The sequence below is a fragment of the Elephantulus edwardii genome, unplaced genomic scaffold (assembly GCF_000299155.1).
Source record: "Elephantulus edwardii isolate Elephantulus edwardi_28Jun2011 unplaced genomic scaffold, EleEdw1.0 scaffold00157, whole genome shotgun sequence".
Taxonomy (NCBI): Eukaryota; Metazoa; Chordata; class Mammalia; order Macroscelidea; family Macroscelididae; genus Elephantulus; species Elephantulus edwardii.
In genome coordinates this window covers 3,141,175-3,158,723 of record NW_006399907.1, presented here as the reverse complement: position 1 = coordinate 3,158,723, position 17,549 = coordinate 3,141,175, and the positions used below count along the sequence as shown (strand labels likewise).

General features: G+C 40.7%; 1 protein-coding gene across 1 annotated transcript; it reads left to right on the top strand.

Annotated features, from left to right (window-relative positions):
- Positions 1 to 1,230: 1,230 nt before the first annotated feature.
- Positions 1,231 to 9,739, top strand: MANSC4 (MANSC domain containing 4). Its single transcript, XM_006895093.1, has 3 exons — positions 1,231 to 1,459; positions 4,504 to 4,638; positions 9,078 to 9,739. The coding sequence occupies exons 1-3, from the start codon at positions 1,231 to 1,233 to the stop codon at positions 9,737 to 9,739; spliced, it is 1,026 nt and encodes a 341-aa protein (XP_006895155.1).
- Positions 9,740 to 17,549: the final 7,810 nt, after the last annotated feature.

Genomic DNA, 17,549 nt, shown 5'->3' with positions numbered 1-17,549 from the left:
CTGCATTGAAAAACAAGGAACTCATGTAATATTATTCAAAATGGGTGATCCTGGAGGACATTATGCAGAGTAAAGTACCTCAGTCACAAAAGGACAAATACTGCATGGTGCCACTGTTGTAAAACAGGACTGACCTTGTGGTTGGGGAGAGACTAAGAAAGATGGGTTCAATAATGTATACTGCATTGAAACAGATGAGGGAGAAAACTGTTTAAAAGGAATATGTGATTAGGTATTTTTGTCATGACAGGAGTCCCGAACAAAGGCTGTATAGTGGAATGGACCTGGGGAGAGGGATTATAAAAGAATGAAAGAATTTTTCTTTGACTTTTCCAAGAGGGTAGTTAGTGTACTAAGGGGGAGGTTTGCGAGGGGAGAAAAGTGCAACAATGAATGAATGGAAATCCAAAGTCTCTGTAAATTTTCACTGAAATTAATAATAAATTTAAAAAAACGAAAAAAGTTTAAATGGCTCCATTTAATTCAAATGAGCAGGATCTCATTTCAATGTTGGTGCAATCGCTGTAAAGTTAAGATTTTAAAATTTTACTTCATTTTTAGCTTTCACTTATTCTCAACTTTTGATTTATTTCTTTTTTTAAACAAAACTTTTAAAAAGTTTAAACTGGTGTCCAAAAGTTTAAACTACAAACTAGTTTTCTAATGAAACTGAATACTGTAACTTAAATTCAAAGGTAAAAAAAGAGAAATGATTGGACAAAAATCTTCAGTCACAAGTTCCTTAAAGTCATTGAGAAGTTCCTCACAACTTGATGTCTTTTTTCTGGTGAAATAGATCTCTTTATCTGATGCTTAAGTGACTAAATGATTGTTTTCCTCAGAAAGAATGTTGACTAGGATTTCTATTTGTTTTTTTATTTACATAGTGAAAGCTGTCTGTGACTATTCACCTTCAGAGAAAAAGAAAAGTAGAGGAGAGAAGCTACTTCTTCAAGAGACCAAGAGATAAAAGTATTGAAACAACCTGGAAAGTGTTCTGAAAAGACACTAGAAAGTCAAACATTGGCTCATTTGAAATAAACACAAGAAGAAAATCAATATGTAATCCAAGAATGACTTCATTTTTCTAGAAGGTGACCCTCTGAAGAATCACAAGCAAGCTTTGTCTTAACAAAAGCCTTAACATTCCTGTGATTGTCCTACCTCCTGCTGGAACTTCACCTTCTGTTGGGAAATCAGACTTAGTTGCTAAGGCTTCAAACCAGGGAAATGCACGTCTCAGTGGTGACCGCAGATGTGATACTGCTCCTGAGTATGGGGTGGTCATCAGACTCTCTCTGCTCACCCATGATTTTTTACAGAGACTGCTGGATCCATCGCTATCCAGGTCTCCAGGTGGACTTGGAGGAGTCTCAGAAGTTGGGAGCTCAGTTCCTGAAGTATTATTCTGAAAGCAATGGCCAGAAATGCAGTCGGAGCTGCTGCCTTAGGAAAGATGGTAAGTACTGATGTTACTCCTGCAGAAATAAGGGGGAACTTCCAAGGATGAAACTTCGTCCTTTCATAAGAAAGGAATCCTAAGCAGAAAGTCAGTGAGCAGCCAAACTCTTCTAGGATGAGGAGGGAGGAAGCCATGAGCAAGATCAGGGAGAGAAATCAAGACAGAAAATTCAGACTCTGACTGCACTGATAATATCATGCAGTTCAGGGCTGAATAAGTTGTTTACAAATTTAGTAATGACCCAGAGTGATATGGAACCTATAAATAACAGAAGTTTTTTTTTATCCCTCCAGCAAAATGTTAAACCATTTAGAACTAATTAACAATTTAGCATCAAAGTCCTCAAACATGTGTTTTCAGAAATGTTTATAATAATTTCCTTTCAAAGTACCTTTTAGTGATAATGGTATTTCATCAGTTTTTTTGAAATGTACTTGCTTGGTGGACCAAATATGAGATGTAATGGTCAGGAAGTGAGAATGTGAGGTGAAGGAAGTTAAAAAAAAAATAGAGAAAGAAAGAAAAAAAAATCCAAAATATTCAAATAGACTCCCGCTCCCCCCCCCCCAAGTCCATTGATTTAGGCCTACCATTAGGGAAAATATTTCATTGTTGCCAAATACTAGATTACAATTGTATAAAGCCTGTCATTTATTGTTCTAGTTATTCCAGGATTTTAAAGTGATTTGGAAATGAAGGGAACACAACTATTTAAAAGAATTTTTGCACTTTCTTTACTTTCACACTTTCTTTTCATGGCTGACTACATTTTTTTTAATTATTATTAAATTTTATTAGTTTTAATGAACATTTACAGAGATTTGGGGTTCTCATTCATTCATTGTTGCACTGTTTTCTCTACCCTCCTCCCCAGTTCATTCTTCTTCTCGCCCCCCCCCCCGAATGTCTGTGGCTGACTACATTTTAACTGTCAATGCTTCATATCCATTATACACACATGATTTCTGGGATGCAAATTGGAGCTACCTACAGTCTAAACAGACTATTTGTCGGTAGATCAGAACAGGTGGATAGATCTTACTTAGCCTTACTTTAGGGCAAACTGTTAATAAAAAAAAAAGGCCAGGTAGTTTGTCTCCTCTGGCTGATTCATGGGAGAAAGACGGGCAGTCTCCTGCTACAGATGACCACCCAGAATCTTTCCATAGAAGATTGCTATGACCTGGACTCCACTGGATGAGTGAGTACGTGGGTGGGCCAGGAACAGGCAGCGTGCTGGTGGCTCTGTGCGTTAGGCCTAAGGCATTTTGGCAGCTAACCAGAAGGTTGGTGGTTTGAACACAGTAGCTGATCCTCAGGGGAAAGATGAGACCATTTGCTTTCCTAAAGATTTACAGCATTGCCCCCAACCCCACCCCACAAAAAAGCTGCCCCCATGGGGCAGTTCTACTCTGTCCTAAAGCATCACTGTGTTGGAATGAACTAGATCACAGTGGGCTCAGGTTAGTGGACTAGGACAAGAGAAGCCCTGATGGTGTCGTGATTACAGTTCTTGGCTGCTAACTTTAAAAGGTCATCTGTTTGAATGTTCCTCGGTGGGAGGATGATGTGGCGAAAAAGATTCTCAACCTGGAAAATCCTAAGGAGCAGTTCTACTCTGTCCTAGGGAGTCACAAAGAGTGAGAAGTGACTCAATGGTAATGGGCTTTTTGGTTGTTTTAGTACAAGAAAAGGCTTGAAGACTTCAGTGATTTAAAAGTTGCATGTGCAGCAAATGGCAGTAATCATTGATCTAACATCAAAGAGTGAGAGATGTCTGTAAGTTGGATGTTCATAACCTTGGGACTATCTGTACACCATGAACTGCCAGAAGAACAAACAAATCTGTCTTGCAAGAACAAGAGTCTGAATGCTCCTTGAAATCAAAGACAGTAAGCCTTCATCTCACGTCCTTCAGACATAGGATCAGGAGGGACTGATTCCTGGAGGACATCGTGCTGTAAAATACTGCAGCCTGGGAAGCCATATGGGCAGTTCTCTTCTGTAAGGCTGCAAGGAGTTGGAATCCACTCAACAGCACACAGTAATAGTGGATTAACAATCAACTAGTCTCTACTTCTGGAAAAATGAAAAGTACAGAAACATCGGGTGTCCCAGAAGTACTGGGAGAAATGTAACCCCCATAGTTAACCATGCACGGCAGCAGCATAGGCTCTGCCAACAGCAATTCCACGGCAGCTTTTGGCATGCTCTGAGGTCTGGTAACCATACACTGTCTCTCTAATCTTATTTTATTAGCGAAATCGATACCTTCTGGCCAATGGGTGTTTCACATCACATGGTCTCCACTGCACTGCAGTGGGAGGAAAGTCTGTGCTGCGCTTTATGGACATAAACTAAAGATTTACATCCAACAAATCTTACTGAAGATTTTCCAGAAATAACACCATATGATTGAAGGCACATAGTTTCTTAGAAAAGGGAAGAGAGCATGAGCGGCTGATGTGCCCCCTCCAGTATCAGAATCCACATGCTAACACCCTCATCTGTCTACCCTTGCTCCTCACAGGGCGCATATTAGGGTTTTCTTCTGATGTTTAGTTGTGTGAAGCTAGTGCACCTCTGTGCTCAGGGTCAAGGGGCCTCACCCGGAATGTACTCATTATTGTTTTCACCCTTCCTGTAATTACTTCTTCTGGTACAGTTTTTGTCCTTTTAGTTTTCTGCTTTTTCTCTGGTGACTCTTAGCATTCTGAGAAAGCAGTGCACTGAGAAACCTGATATATAAATAACCAAAAGTTTTTGTAGTAAACTGAAGTTTTCACTCAGATTAACAAATAATGATTTCAGGTAATCCTATGTGGAACGGATTATATGACAGATTACTGGAGAAAAATCAGGATTTTGTTTTCAGAGGTATTTTTCTCAGTTCACAGAACACAGTGACCGTAATGTGTAATGTTCTGCAAACTCTCTGAACCTTACAACACACTCAAGTTAATCCAGTGTCCTGAAAGAAATACTCAAAACTTAGGTGAAAATCAAGACCATCTGCAGATGCACTCTGTCTGTTCCCTCAGTGTCCTGTAACCTGGCCGTCTTCTTCCACGATCCCATCCATGACAATGTCAACTGCCTCCACATTCACTGCCCCACACTGGAGAGCTGCATATTACAGCCTGGAGCCAGTGCCATTTTGTACAACATCTCAGAAGGTAGGTATTTCCTGCGAGACTTTTGAAAGATGTTAGTAATACTCTTACTGAGGCACACAGCCTTGAAATATATGGCACTAGCCATATATTCATCCTTAAATTATTTTCTGCTCATTCTTTCCAGAAAGTATTGCACAGAAAGTAAAAGAAATGCCCTTAAGTTTGACATGTTCAACAATGGTAAACTCATTCCTCAAAAAAAAAAAAACCAAAAAACCAAAAAACTGATTGCTGTGAAGTCGGAAACAACTCATAGCTGACCCTCCAGTGGGTTATCCGAGGCTGCTGCACGGGAGACGGCCCTTCTTTCTCACTGAGAGTCCTTGGAGGATTCAAACTGCCAGTGAGGAACTGCCAAGGGGTTAGCAGTGCAACTCCCTTCGGCCTCCGCCACCAGATGTCCCTAAACTTACTCCAGGCTATTTATAAATCATATGTCACCAAATAAAACTCAAGCATTGCATGTCATTTATACCAAGTGTCTTCAGCAAGAGCCAAAGAACACACAACACAATTTTGATAGCCCTGGTGTACAAGTTGCTGTCCCGCGGTCACTTGTGGTTGCTGTGAGGCTGAACACTGTGACACGTTTGTGTCAAATGCATTAATGGTTGGCTACCCAATGCGGACTGAGAGTGGGGTGGAGCTCCCCGATTGAACAAGCGCGGAAGGAGGAGTGGCATCCACTTTCATAATAGCCTGCCTCCAGAAACCCTATGAACTTGGAGAGAGGATGAAAGGCACCCAAACGTCAAGGACTCTCCTTCATAGGGTCGCTACAAGTTGCCTGCGACTCAACGGCACTTAACAACAATAGTATATGATACTTTTAGAAAAATACACATTGACGTATCCTTGTAGATAATCTTAGGATGTAAATCTACAGGCTGTGCTCAACATGATAGACTATCTCAGGTATGTCTGTGGGCTCAAATTCCTTATAATCAAGTCTTACAAATAACAAGTCTTATAACTAATGGAAGATATAATTAAATAAAACTGTCTGATGTGCTACAAACTCTGAGAAAAATGGGAATCCCAGGACATTTGATTGTGCTTTATAAGAACCCTATATTTTGACCAATAGGCAGTTGTTAGAACAGAGCAAGGAGACACTGCATGGTTCAAAATCAGGAAGGGTATATGTCAGGGATGTGTCCTATCTTCATACCTTTTCAATCTAAAAGCAGATCATCCAGGAGGCTGGGCTCTATGGGAAGGAATGTGGCATCAGGATTAGAGGAAAATTCATCAACAATCTGCATTATGCAGATGACACAATCCTGCTTGAAACTGAGAAGGACCTGAATCACTTGCTGCAGAAAGTCAAGTACCACAGTCTTCAATATGGATTGAAGCTTAATATCAAGAAGACAAAGATTCTTACCACTGGGTAGATTGGCAGCATAATAATAGATGGTGAAGAGATTGAGATAATTAATAGCTTTAGTTTGCTTGGCTCCACAATCAACACTCTAGGTACCAGCAGCCAGGGAATGACAAGACGAATTGCATTGAGAATGTCTGCTGTCAGGGACCTTTCCAGAAGACTGAAGAGGAACGGCAGTCTGGAGATGTCAGTCTGTGTGCCTGATCCAGGCCATAGTCTTCACTACTACTTGCTATGCATCAGAGAGCTGGACAATGAGTAGGGAAGATAGAAGGAGAATTGATGCCTTTGATCTGAGGCACTGGAGAAGAGTATTGAGTATACCATGGACTGCAAGGAGAACAAAGAGGCTCATCCTAGAGAGGGTGAAACCAGGCCGCTCTTTGGAGGCAAAGATTCTGAGGCTTCGTCTGACAAACTTTGGACATGTTGCAAGGAAGGTCCAGTCCTTGGAGATGGATGTCATGAGGGACAGTGCAAGAGAGGGAGACCCTTGATGAGATGGATCGATTCAGTGACTGGGAAGATGGGGGTAGGTGTGTAAGAGGCAGTAAAGTTGGCACAGAATAGAGCAAGTTTCAGGGCTGTTGTATACAGCATTGCTTTGGGTCACAAACGACTCAATAGCACCTAACAACAACAACAACAACCACCTGATATTTTCTCAAGTGTAAATGCTCAAGAGAAGACTACTACAAGCTAGATTAACAAGAGAAGACTTCATTGGAAAGTCAAGGTTAGGAATGCTACACCAAGCCCTGGTCTGCTACAGAAAGGACACATTTCAGCTCATTATTAGTACAGGGTCACGTAACAAAAGGGAGTGGGTAATGTCAAGTTTTGATTTGATTTTTGTCTAAAATATTTAATGGAAAAATGTAAAACTCAAAATTACATTAGTTTAGTTACTTCAGTCTAGGACATATATGCAGTATACAGACTGGAAAGCAGTGAGGCAGTAAGTTTGCCCAAGGTGACTGTGACTGCAGCGAAAATGGATGATTACCAAACAATGGGCAGATTGAAGAGGACACAGCTACTCCTGTAAGAACCCTGGTAGCCTAGCCCAAAGGGTACTTGTGCTGCTAACCAAGAGGCTGCATCTTCAGCAGTTCAAATCTACCCATTGCTGAGAGAGAGAAAGACGAAAAATCTCTTCTCATTAAGATTTCCAGCTGTGGAAACCAGACAGAGGGTTGCTATGGGTTGGAACCATGAGATGGCAGTGAGTTTAAATTGTTTTTTCTCTCTATAGCTATTCTGTGGATGAATAAATTAAAGGAGCGAGGAGAAAGAAAAATCGGCATGGTTGGTAGAAGAACAGAGGCAGGAAGCAGACAAAAAAACAAAACAAAAAAGACTTTGACTTTGGGCATTTAGAATTAGAGGTAATGTGAGATGCTGGGGAGACTTCTAGTAGGCCACCGGAGGAATTACCTGAGTTTGATGAAGGGTAACAAGGATTTTTATGCCATCCATGTAGTGGTGACAGTTGGTAAGGAAAAATCTCTTTGAGGGGGGGAATAGAAAGGAAAAACATAGCAGAAGACCAAGGACAAGGACTGTAGAAATTCCACAATTAAAGGTTAGAGTAAGAAGAAAACCAGCAAAAGAGAGTCAGGGGTAAAGTGGCAAGGGAATCCGGTAGAATCAGGGGGGAAAGAGCACCAGGGAGACAGTGCAGGGCGTGTCTGGGGGCAGGGAGACCAAGCAAAGGCCATAAACAACCAAGAAACTAGGGCACTAGACACCATCTTAGAAGCATAAATTTGATAAGTTGTAAGGCTGGAAACAAACTTATAGAAGGAAGACAAAATAATCAGAAAGGAGATTGACATGGTATGTTTGGGGGGGGAAGAGGTGGGAGGGAGAGGGAGAGAATGAGAAACAGTATCATTGGCAACAGAGAGAGCTGGAAAACTGTTAAGCTGTTGAGGGGTTTTTTCCTTCCCTTTTAAAGACAAAGCAGTATGGTATTGGTGCACCTTTGAAGTCAGAGGGAAAAGAATTCATATGCAGGCAGATAGGAAATACTAAGACAGAGAACTTTCAGGGACTTAAAAAGGATGACATTTACTCATGACTTTGAATACAGTTATACTTCTCAAATCCTAGGTTTTTTTAACTTAAAAAAAAAAAAAAACAAACCCACACACCACAAACTACTTGATATCTCAAGTACAGCTTCAGCTCTTGCACTAATATTTCCTCTTGCTGCTCAAAAGGCCTGACAGACACAAAGCACTCTCCTTGTTTTTGTCAAATTTCTTCGTAACAGAAAGTGTCCTAAAAAGCTAAAACACATTCACATGCACTTCTGCTTACTCACTGCCATAGAGTTGGAACAGACACACAGCTGAGCCAGGGGCAGGTTGTCAGAGGCTGCAGAGCGCTCAGGGGGAGACTGCCTATCTTTTCTTGTGGAGCAGCTGGTGCCTTTCGAACTGCCTGCCTTTGAGTTAGCAACACAACTCAAGCACAAAAGTCATCTGTAGCCAGAGATTAAGACTCAGAAGCATACAATGACTTAGCAAAAGCAACGACAACAAATCTGATTGCGATTAAGTACACTCTAACTTAACCTGATGAGAGCTGACATGCTGAATAGTTTCTAGTTTGTATTATTTTACTGTTTCAGGTGAAAGTTTATAAAGCAGATTAGGTTCCCATTTAACAGTGTTTATGCTAATTGTTCTGTGACAATGGTTACAGTTTTCACAGTGTGTCAGCATGTTTCATAAAGTTTTCTTGACTGTGACCTTCATGGAAGTAAAATGCCAGCTTTTTCTTGTTAAGTGCTGAAGGGCAGATTTCAGCCTCCAAGCTTTAAGTCTTAGATGACTACGAACCATTTGTGCCACCCAAGGCCATCGAAAAGAATTCAAGAGGAATCAGTACATTTTCAACCCCACAGAAACAATGGAAGTTGAAATTAGCTTAGTTTGATCACTTAAAATGGTGAAGTCCAAGACTTATTCAAAATGTTTTAGGGTCTCTTTGAAATAAAATAGAAATTTTTTTTTTAAATGATGCTGTTTTTATCTTTCAGGTATAGATCCTGATTTGCTGGTCTTTGAATCACCTCCCAAATATCTAAATACTCGGTCTTCATCTAATAAGTGGGACAGACTAAAGATTATAAAGGCTGTGAATTTAGATAAACAACATACCACCATGGTAAACCAAATGCTGCTGTCAATACAGGTTCCACCCTCGACTACAAATCAAGATTCGGTTATAAGTACAAACAACGCCAGTTATTCCAAGGAATTAGCCACTGATCCTTGGGCAAGATTAATTTCTGTGAAAGACTCTAAAACCACAAAGGTAACTATGGTGTCACCAAGGACTGATTTCATCAACAATCCAGATGACAAGACCATTTCTCCTTTCTTTGTGCCCACAGATACAAAACTCTCTCATGTGCCTGTTCCATCCCGACTCAACAGTAGCAAACAATTACTAAACAAAACCAAGGTGTACAACCCCAGAAACCACACGCCTGAGCCTGGAGACGAGATGCCTGGTGGAGCACCTGATGGAATGGTTTCAAAGACTTGGCTGGTTCCTGTGGCACTTTGTTCCACTGTCATTTTTCTTTGCTTTTGTATAGCCATCTTGATATCTGGACACTGTCGAAAGCATCAGGGCCAGTATAAACCAGGACAGAAAGTCAGGATGCAGGCAAATTATAAAAATCCACCATTCTGAAGGAGATGTCTCATCAGTTAAAGTTGTAGAGAGAGTGTCACCTTTAAGTTTCTGTAAGACTAGGACAGCTTGACTTTTAAAAAATACAGGACGCCTATTTCTACTCATTTCTAAAAATGAGTGCTTGGTAACCATAACTACCTTTTAAGTGATTTCCATTTTCTGAGTAGTGTTTCCTCTGCCAGTGTTCTTATTTAGCACCATGTGAGATGCAATTCTAAGAGCCTGACATGTATGAACTACTTAAAAATAAGTTAGGAACCTGTGATTAACCATTATAGTATTCTTTATTTTGAAAGGTGAGGAAATTAGACAGAGTTTAAGTAATTTGTCTAAGTTACACAGTGGATCTAGGACTTAAACACAGGCTAGTTCAAAGTCCATATCTGAAACCACCACTTACACTAGTTCAGTAGCGTCAAGTCTTACCAAGAGCCAGTAAGAATGAAAATATTGAGAAGGAAACACTATACCATCTGCAGAATTATCTTCCAGTCAGTTTCTAATTATTGTCTTCATTTTTTTACGATTTCTAGTTACTTGCGCAGGGATCACCGGTGGCCTAATGGTTAAGAAGTTACACTGCCAACATAAAGGCACGGTACTTGACTCTATCAGCAGCACCACAGGAGAAAGATGGGCAGTTCTCCAGTGCACTTATAGCCTTGGAAACCCCGCTTGCAGGGTCAGCTAGGAGTTGGTTCTTACTCAACGACATATAACAACAGTTGTTTGTGCAAAAACCCACAGTGACTGACGCCCTAGGAAATGCTTCCTTTTATCTAGTCTTCTACGTCCCAGTGATTCCTCTTTCTCAGTCCTAACCCCTCTCCTTCATTTTCTAAAACTGAGATGCCTTCAATAATTGTGGGACTTGGGGTTTTCTGTGTTGATTTCTTTTGAGTAAAACTTGGGAGTTTTAGTTAATATTCATCACATGTATACATCATTTCCCCATGTTGCAAATACTGCTTGCCCTCATTCTAACTCATAGTGACCCTACCAGACAGACTAGACCTGCTGTTCTATAGGGTTTCTTAGGCTGGCAATATTTACTACAGCAGACTGTCAGGTATCTGCTCCTGCTGAACAGCTGGTGGTTTTGAACAACTGACCTTTCAGTTAGCAACTGAGGGTATATCCATTGTATAGCCATGGCTCCTTGTACAAATATCAGCTCCAATTATTTCAGCTCCTCAAATCTGTCCATGTTTTACAAAAGACTTAACCCATAAATCTGAAAGACTTGAGTTGTTGGAAATGGCAACTCAATATTCCAATGATACTAATTTTAGGCCCTTACTCATCCCCAAAACATTTTTTTCTCCTACAAATACTATTTTGCTAAATATACTCACATTTGAACACAGGGCGAAATGATTTACTCTATTTATAGTACACTGTTTTCCTGAAGTATAAATCTAAAACGAATTCAACTTCTCTCCCAAAATGTTAGGTGGTAGAGAACCCAACATTCTCTTTAAAGTGTCAAGATTTAAATTATCCTAAAATTATCTTCCCAGAACATTTGATAGTGCTTTTGCAAAACCTATACTTGGACCAGGTAGCAGTCTTCAGAACAGAGCAGGGAAACACTGCATGGTTCAAAATCAGGAAAGAGCATGTCAGGGATGCATCCTGTCTCCATATCTTTTCAATCTCTATGCTGAACAGCCCAAACATGTCCAAAGTTTGTCAGACGAAGCCTCAGAATCCTTGCCTCCAAAGAGTGGCCTGGTTTCACCCTCTCTAGGATAAGCCTCTTTGTTCTCCTTGCAGTCCATGGCCAACTGACTGGAAGAGATCGATATTTGTTCCTATCCCAAAGAAAGGCGACCCAACCGAATGTGGAAACTACAGAACAATTTCACTGATTTCACATGCAAGCAAGATTTTACTGAAGATTATCCAAAAATGACTGGAACAGCACATCAACAGAGAACTACCAGAAGTCCAGGCTGGTTTCAGAAGAGGTCGTGGTACTAGAGATATTGTAGCTGATGTTAGATGGATCTTGGCTGAAAGCAGGGAATACCAGAGGAATGTCTATCTGTGTTTCATTGACTATGCAAAGGCATTTGACTGTGTAGATCATAACAAACTGTGGCTGACTCTGAGAAGAATGGGAATCCCAGAACACTTGATCGTTCTAATGCGAAACTTATACTTGGACCAGGAGGCAGTAGTCAGAACAGAGCAAGGGAACACTGCATGGTTCAAAATTGGGAAGGGCGTATGCCAGGGATGCATCCTATCTCCATACCTTTTCAACCTATATGCAGAACAGATTATCCGGGAGGCTGGGCTCTATGAGGAGAAATGTGGGGTCAGGATTGGTGGACGATTTATCAACAATCTGCGTTATGCGGATGACACAAACCTGCTTGCTGAAACTGAGGAGGACCTGAAGTGCCTGCTGTAGAGTGTCAAGGACTGCAGCCTACAATATGGATTGAGGCTCAATGTCAAGAAGACAAAGATTCTCACCACTGGACCAATTGGCAGCATCAGGATGTATGGTGAAGAGATTGAGATTGTACACAGCTTTAGTTTGCTTGGCTCCATAGTCAACAGTCTTGGCACCAGCAGCCAGGAAATTAAAAGGCACATTGCCATGGGAAAATCTGCTGTTAGGGACCTCTCCAAAGTGCTGAAGAGCAGTGGTGTCTCTCTGGAGACTAAGGTGCGTCTGATACAGGTCATGGTCTTCGCAATCACCTGTTATGCATCAGAGAGTTGGTCAATGACCAAGGAGGATAGAAGGGGAACTGATGCCTTTGAGCTGTGGTGCTGGAGAAGAGTATTGAGAATACCATGGACTGCTAGGAAAACAAATAGATTTGTCCTGGAGAGGGTTAAACCGGGTGGCTCCTTGGAGGCAAGGATTCTGAGGCTCCGTCTAACTTACTTTGGACATGTAGTGAGGAGAGACCCGTCCTTAGAGAGGGACATCATGCTTGGGAGGGTGGAGGGACGGCGCAGAAGAGGAAGGCCCTCTATGAGGTGGATTGATTCAGTGACTGGGATAATTGGGATGGGAGTGTCAGAGACAGGGCGACTGGCACAGGACAGAGCGGAGTTTAGGGCTGTTGTACATAGGGTTGCTATGAGTCGCAGGCGACTCGATGGCACACAACAACAACAACAACATGCTGAACAGATCATTCGGGAAGCAAAGTTTTATGAGAAGTGTGGCATCAAGATTGGAGGAAGACTCATAAACAATCTACGTTATGCAGATGACACAATCTTGTTTGCTGAAACTGAAGAAGTTCTGAAGCACTTGCTGCAGAAGGTCTAGGGCTGAATATGGACTGAAGCTCAACATCAAGAAGACAAAGATTCTCACCAATGGTTCAAGTGGCAGCACCATAATAGATGAAGAGATTGAGGTTGTTAACAATGAAAGGTTGCTCGGTTCCACAATCAACACTCTTAGCAGTCACGAAATCAAGAGGAGTTGCATTGGGAATATCTACTGTCAGGGACCTCTCTAGAGTTCTGAAAAGCAACAATGTTAATCTAGAGACTAAGGTGCTACTAATCTAGGCCGTGGTCTTCACAATTACTTGCTAATGCTTCTGAGAGCTGGACAATGACTAAGGATGACAGAAGAATCGAAGCCTTTGAATTGTGGTGCTGGAGAAGAGTCTTGAACATACCATGGACTGCCAAGAAAACAAATAGGTCTGTCTTGGAGAGGGTGAAATCAAGTTTCTCCTCAGAGGCTAGGATTTTGAAGCTCTGTTTCACATACGTTGGGCACATAGGCAGAAGAGACTGGTCCTTGGAGAAGGACATCATGCTTGGAAGGGTGGACAGTGCAGGAGAGGAAGACTCCAGATGAGATGGACTGATACAGTGACTGGGGCAAATGGGGTCAGGTGTGTCAAAATTAGTGAGACAGGCTCTGGACAGGGCAGGGCTCAGAGCTGTACATAGGGTTGCAGGCGACTCAACAGCACATAACAACAAAACTGTCTTTAAATAAGGTGTTGTCTTTAAAAATTATTTGTACATTCTTTTTTATAAAGTATTGCCTATGCTATTTGCCTTCTAAATGAGTTGACATGAATTGTTTTAATGTCACTTTATACGTTAGAGTTGCTAAAAAATGCTTTTACTTCTTTTTTGGCTTCTCAGAATTGTATTCATTCTCTAAAGTTGATATGATTTCATAGAAAAGATTGTCATTTGAGAAAGACAAATTTAACTTTGTAGGAAAATAAACTCCTCTCTCTTCTTCAGCCTGTACCTTTGAACATCAGATAAGCTGAGTATGCAGCCTGGAGAAGTAGAGCAAAGGGTCAGCCAAGGGGAAAAACAAGCATAAGTAGAACTCATGTCCTTGCTAGAAGTCACATGGACCAAAACTTCCAAGTAAGAAACTTAAACCTGAGAACAGAGGCAATAACTAAGGCAAAGTGTCATACCCATCTCATCCTGAAATCTCTCCAGCATTACAACTGTTGTTGCAGATTACCTTTGAGTTGAGCACGACTCACAGTGACCCTATGAACAAAAAGCCTGAAGCCCTTCTATAACTATTGTCAGTTCTCAAAGTTCATAGTTTCCAGAGGTATGTTGTTTAGGGAGTGGAGGCCACTCCTGCTTCCAACTAGCAGCCCTTTAAAAAAACAAAAGCCAACTCAGGAACTGTCCTATTGGAAAATACCAGCACCAATACTAGAAAGAAAATATGCAAAGAAATCCTTACTAAAGCACCTGCCTTAGTTATCTAGTGCTGCTCTACTATAAGTGGATGTCTTTGTCAAGTAGAAATGTATTCTCTCTCAATTTAGGAGGCCAGAAGTCCAATGCAGGTTGTCATCTATGGGGGAGGGTATTCTGTCAGTTCTGGGAAGGTCTTCTTTCCCTCAGCCTTTGTAGGCTCAGCATTCCTTGGACATCTCTATGTGGTTTGAATTTACCCAGTGTCAGAAAGTGGAGAGCTCCCTAGTACAGGGACTGGGGTCCAAAGGACATTTCTACTTCCGGTCTTTCTTGGTGTTGACTGAAGTCTGCCCTCCCTACTGGCTTCTCTCTCCTTTTAAGACAAAAGTTGATGCAGCCACACACAGGGAAACTCTTACATTAGACAGAAGCCAGGATGGGATTAAAGGTATTACATCCTACCTTTTTTTTTTTCTTGGTAATCAATTGTTTTGTTTATCAGTTCATCACTAAGCTTTCCTATTATATCATTACGTATGTGTACTTGGGGAGGTTATTGTTGTGTACTGTCAAGATGGAACTGACTCATAGCTAACTCTCTAGCAGATTTTCAGAGACAGTTTACTACAAGGAAGGAGACTTCTTATCATTCTCCTGTGAAGCAGCTGGTGGATTTGAACCACATGTCTTTGGGATGGCAGCACAGCTACTTACCACTAGGTCACCAGAGGAAGATCCATGACATGTCCCTATAACTAAGGAAACTAACTGCTTTATTTCCTACTAGCTGTGTTTCATTTCCACACTATATTAATTTCAACTTTAAACTATTTCAGTACATTATAAAGTATCCCTTAGAAACTTTGCTGTATGGATTATTGTTAATAGTTTTTAAAGGCAAAAACATAAACCTGTTGCCATCATGTTGATGCTGACTCATGACAATCCCATGTTACAGAGCAGTGGCCACAGCATTACTGTGACTGTGATCTTCATGGAAGTCGATTGCTAGGCCCTTCTCCTGCACTCCCACTGGCAGCACTTATTTAAACCCATTAACCTTTAGGACTGAGTACAAACCTCATGTTCCACTTAGAGACCCAAGGGTCTAATTAAGGGCAAACTGTGATGCTTAATTACTGCTAACATCATTATAACTTTTATTATCTTTCTGGAACAGTTTTGTGTTATTCTTAGAGCTTTGAGATTGTACCAATGAGCAATGGCTGCAGCTTAAAAGAGCTCCATCTGCTTTCCCCTGCACATGAAGCACCTTGATGTATCAACTCTTCACAGGTTCCTAATAGACAATCTTCTGGTTTTCAAAACAGTTCCTTTAAAAATCTTGTTTCTGCATTAAATTTTCCCTTAACTCCATATGGGTCTGTATATATATGGAGACTTTAAAGTTTTTATAAGGTGGTGCACTAGACTGGATCTGAAAATTCCTTTTTATCTACTGTTTTTCATTTGCAATTCCTTCTAGAAGATTTCAAAGGGCATCTCAAAAAGACAAAGTTGTATAACAAAATATACAAAGAACTAGAGTTAGAAAACCAAAAGGGTTTCTAAAATGAAAAGAAATGAAAAACAAAATGAAATCAAGTTGCAATACTGAAGGATTTCATGGGCAAAATCTTGAATGATATAGGAAGTATCAAAGGAAGACGGAAGAATCGTCACTGTACAAAAAAAGAATCGGCTGATATAACATTTCAGAAAGTAGCATATGATTTCAGGAAGAACCAATGGTGGCAAAGAAATTGTTCAAGCTACACTGAAAGAACTGACAAAAATAAGGTCCAAGGAATTGATGGACTCTCAGTTAAGGTATTTCAACAAATAAACACAGCCCAGGACATGCTCATTAGCCTAGTCCAAGAAACTTGGAAGATGGTTACATATCCGACTGAAAAGTTTCAAATTAGTTCCCAGTCCAAAAAAGAGACCCATCAGAATGTGGAAATTATTGTGCAATACCATTACTATCACATGCTAGTAAAATTTTGTTAAAAGATTATTCAAAAATGGTTGGAATAATACACCAACAGGAAACTGCCAGATATTCAAGCTGGATTCAGAAGGGGCCATGGCACAAGGGATGTCACTGCTGATGTCAGATGGATGCTGGCTGAAAGGAGAGAATACCAGAAAGATGATAACTCGTGTTTTATTGACTATGCGAAGGTATGACTATGTGAACTTTAACAAATAACAACACTGAACATGGGAACTCCAGAACACTGAATTGTGCTCATGCAAAACCTATACAAAAAGTAGTTGTCCAAAACCCATCACGGGGAATATTGCATGATTTAAGATCATGAAAAGATACCTATTCAATCTGCTAAGCAAATCATTCGAGAGGCTGGACTTCATGAAGAATATGGTCTCGGGATAGAGGAATACTCATTGGCACCCTGCATTATGCAGATGACAGACCTTGCACACTGAAAGTAAAGACAACTTCATGCATCTACTCAAGATTAATAACTACAGCTTTCAAGATGGAATACAGCTGAACATCAAATAAACAAAATTCCTCATATACACAACTGAGGATATATGGAGAAAAGAATGAAATGATCAAGGATTTCATTTTACTTGGATCCACCGTCAACACCCCTGATACCAGAAGTCAAGAAATCAAAAGACATGTTGCATTAGGAAAAGTAGGTTGTCAGGAACCTCTTTGAAGTGCTAAAGAGTAAGGACAGTAGGGGTTTTTTTGTGTTTTTTTTTTTAGGACAGTAGTTTCAAACTAAGGTGTACCTGATCTAAGCCATAGTCTTTTCAATTGCTTCATTTGCATGTGAAAGTTGGACAATGAATAAGGATGACAGAAGGAGATCAGTATCTTTAAACTGTGTTAGGGAAGAGTGTTGAATATACCATGAACTGCCAAAAATACAAACAAATCTGTCTTTGAAGAAATACAGCCAGGATACTCTTTGGAGGCAAAGATGGTAAAACTTCATGTCCTATAGTTTGGACATGTTGTCAGTCCTTGAAAAAAGACATGATTTTGGAAAAGTAGATGGAAGAGAGGAAGATCCTCGTGTAACAATGGGCTCAAGATACTGTGATGACAGTGCAGGATATGGGAAAGTTCGGATCTGCTGTTGTTAGGGTTGCT